At 44.9% G+C, this 3,363-nt stretch overlaps 1 protein-coding gene across 2 annotated transcripts; it reads right to left on the bottom strand.

Moving 5' to 3' along the window:
* Positions 1-325: 325 nt before the first annotated feature.
* On the bottom strand, positions 326-3,151 carry LOC123402126 (F-box/LRR-repeat protein At3g59190-like). Of its 2 annotated transcripts, none has more exons than XM_045096006.1 (4): positions 2,908-3,151; positions 2,057-2,141; positions 1,071-1,983; positions 326-415 (listed from the first exon to the last, which is right to left on the bottom strand). In XM_045096006.1, exons 1-3 carry the CDS (start codon positions 3,051-3,053, stop codon positions 1,075-1,077), a joined length of 1,140 nt encoding a protein of 379 aa, XP_044951941.1. In that variant the 5' UTR covers positions 3,054-3,151; the 3' UTR covers positions 326-415; positions 1,071-1,074. The 2 variants fall into 2 exon arrangements, with proteins under 2 accessions (XP_044951941.1, XP_044951942.1); XM_045096007.1 differs by having other exon boundaries at positions 2,325-3,150.
* Positions 3,152-3,363: the final 212 nt, after the last annotated feature.

Below are 3,363 nucleotides of genomic sequence, written 5' to 3'. Positions count from 1 at the left end.
ATGTTCTCAGTAAGTACGCCATTTCTAGTCATGATCTTCACAATTTGGTTGACCTTATCCTTGACCCTTAGTTTCTCTTCACATTCAATGCTGACTTCCTTAAGATGCACACATGAAAATGATTGCTCTATTCGGACATGCTTTCTTTCACCTCGGGCTGCGCTTCGCAAATTCTACAGGACACAAGCCATTTTAGTAAGATCAATAAAATACACGTGATATATTCATTAGTAGAGTGGTCCAGAAAATCTACCCAGTCACTACGAAGCTGGAGAGTGAGCTTTTCAAGAACTGGCGTGTGCTGCAGAATGCGAACTAGTGCATTCAGGTCAGTAGCCCTGCACCACATGTCGAGTAAAAGAGTCTTCAATCTGCCAAATATGGGGCAACATTCCAAATCCCTTTTGTAGATAAACTGGAAAAATTGCACAAGTACAAGGAATCAGATATTCAAGTTTTCAATATTTAAAGGAAAATAATCGAGTTTACTGGAAACTCTGGGCAGATATTTTAAATTGACAAATTAATAGAAAGATCCAAGAACTACACCTCAAGTCTATAAACTATCCAATTTGTATAATCACGCATCCATTTAATTAAAACCAATGATCTAAAGGTGCACTTCAATAAAAAATAATTAGTTGAGCGATCACATGAAGAAAAAATAATTAGTTGAGGGCTTTTCTGGACAAAGTACTATAACAGTTAGTGCCTTAAAGAGTAGTTTTGACTTATACAAATGCAATGAGAAGTGTTCATAATCCATTATGTAGCCATTATGTCTTTCTAAGTTTTTCTGCATCTAAACATGGATATAAGAAATTGACAAGTACTCCATCTAACTTTTCAAAACTGCAATGCTGTAAGAAAATGCAGGTATAATCAACAGTGTAAGAATAATTTATCCTAATCATCAGAAACTATTAAAAATGTATGTCATCCAAAACTAAATAAAGAAAGTACTAAGTTGTTTAAGTATGTGTTTACGCATGTCTAACAATCAATAGAGATATTAGTTTATCAGAGAAACTGTGGGTTGCAAATACAGAAGAAGTGAAAGCAAAGCATACCACTTCAGGTTTGATCTTTCAACTCCAAATTGACAACATTGGACAAAGTATTCAAAAGTACACTATGATAACTCCCAGCAGGATAACCATGACAACCTTCACAGCTTTGATCACCACCACAACCCCGACACTTATCCTTGCATCGACCAGTAAGGTCAAGGGATGCTGTATCAAGAAATGGCATGCTTTCAAGCAAAGGAGTCTTGCCTCCACTGTCATGCAGACGCAGTGAAACAAGACTGGGTGCAGAAATAGAAACACGATACGCCTCAGGGAAGTTGCATTCGGTAAGCCACAAACGCTTTAGCGATGGAAATGACATCTTGCGCACCCAAAGGCCACATTCCTGCATCTTCAGTTCTTCTAACATCGGACAGCTTGAGAAATCCACAAAATCCTTTTCCACCAGAACATGGTGAACTTCCAGGCTCATCAGGTGCTGGGAGATGAGAGGCACGATGAGCTCTGTTTCCGCTCCCACATCATCACCGACGATTTTGAGCACCTGAACCTTGCACAATAGAGCATACTGGATCCACGAATCAAAGTATATGTTTGGCAAAGGTTCATCAGGTTCACCAGCATAATCATCACTGGTTGGATAGGCTTGGATCTCACAGCTGACAAGAGGCAAATGGCCACGGAGGGAGATGAGATGATTCACGAATTTATCGAAATCCTCAGCGCTGGTGAATCTCTTCTTGTTGGGACCTAGGAGGCGCAGGACGGGCACGTGCTTCCAGAGGTATCGCCACCGGCGGGCCAGCACAGATGTCTTCACGGCCTCATCCACCGGCAAAAAGGAGAGCACATGGTGGAGGAGCACGTCTGGGAGTTCACTGATGTGGTCCTCACGGGTCACCGCAGCCTTCTTCCGCATTCCATCAAACTGGTTGCGGGCACCACGGCGGTTCTGCAGGAGCCAGAAAATAATGAGCAGGGACCAAGAGAGAGAAGAGAAATATGTGGAATCAGGGCCGCCTCACCTCAACCCGATATTCGGTTGCTGCTTTGCTCCGGCCACCAACAGCAGTGAGAGAGCAAGACGACTCATTGGTTGACTCCATTTGCCTATCAGCAGCAGCAAACCATTGTTACAATAAGAGATTAACAAGTCCAAAGGATTCCCAGTTCTTAGTAGAGTAATACATTACAAAGTCTTCAACAAGAATCAAGTAAGAATAAAAAAAATTCAAACATATTCTACACACAAATTCTTCAAACATATTCTCCATGGACCAACTAAGCGCATACCTGACGTGGAGTTACCAACATGGTGCACTCCAGGGCTTGGCAAGAAGATAGGTACAGCCGTACAGGTGGTCAGCTTCATTGGATACATATGCTCATATGTAAAGATTTTTGTGAGCAAGATGGCAGGAAAACATGGTACGGGCAGTTTCCTAGATCAAAACCAGATGCATCTGCATGGTGTATCATTTGGTACGAGTAATAAACTGACACAGATCGGCCTAGTGTAGTGTATCATCTGGTAATTTAGCCACTACTACTTGGTGTTGCAAGCACAACACGATGAAAGTCAACTGATGGTGGATGGGAAGAACATATTCAGTCAGCACGGATCGATAGTGGCATCTAGATGTACAGAATACAGATGAGATGATATTGGTTAGGCAGGCACAAGCCAAATGAATGCAACACAACCAGCGGTTACGTTCTGATGTACTCCTAATTTCTCTTCTCACTAGCAGAATGTGATCAGTGGCATCAAATCTATATACAGTGGATCAGTAACTACATCTACGGTCACACTAGACATGATCGGCAGTGTCGCATGATCCATAAACAGCCATGGAGGATTTGCTCGAATCCTCACCGCGGATTCTGCGCAGAGCTGCCGCCGGAGGTAAGGTTAACCCAGTAGCTCGGTAGCATCGGCACGCGACGCGGAGGAGGCGGCGGTGCTAGGGCTTGATGATCCGCCCTTTCCGCTGCCGGTGATGGCTTCTCCCGGTGAGACATGATCCCGGGGGGCCGCCGGCGGCGTGGACCGAGGAGGCCCTGGGGGATGCAGGGAGGCGAGCGGCGAGGAGCGGAGGCCAAGGGGGAGGTGGCGGGGGATTTAAGGCGGAGGCTGGGGGCGCGGGATTTGGCGGGGAAGGGGAAGAAGAAGCGCGCGTGGGAGCGGGGAAATTTGGGGGAGGAAGAAGCGCACGCGCACGGGACCGCGGTGTCTCTTGTCAGTTTACTCTCTTTTTTTATAGAAGAAAGCTAAGCTTTATTGATTATAATTCGATCATGGGAGTTTGCCAACCATACATGGCGTCCCGGT

This window comes from Hordeum vulgare, chromosome 6H (genome assembly GCF_904849725.1).
Source record: "Hordeum vulgare subsp. vulgare chromosome 6H, MorexV3_pseudomolecules_assembly, whole genome shotgun sequence".
Taxonomy (NCBI): Eukaryota; Viridiplantae; Streptophyta; class Magnoliopsida; order Poales; family Poaceae; genus Hordeum; species Hordeum vulgare.
This window is presented reverse-complemented; position numbering and strand designations above follow the sequence as displayed.

Excerpts from the sequence above, each read along its gene's own strand:
- LOC123402126 (XM_045096006.1), bottom strand. The coding sequence starts at position 3,053 with ATGTCTCACCGGGAGAAGCCATCACCGGCAGCGGAAAGGGCGGATCAT. Across the intron at positions 2,142-2,907 it reads AGCTCTGCGCAGAATCCGCG|GCAAATGGAGTCAACCAATG; the intron begins GTGAGGATTCGA and ends TGCTGCTGATAG. Across the intron at positions 1,984-2,056 it reads CAACCGAATATCGGGTTGAG|AACCGCCGTGGTGCCCGCAA; the intron begins GTGAGGCGGCCC and ends TGGCTCCTGCAG.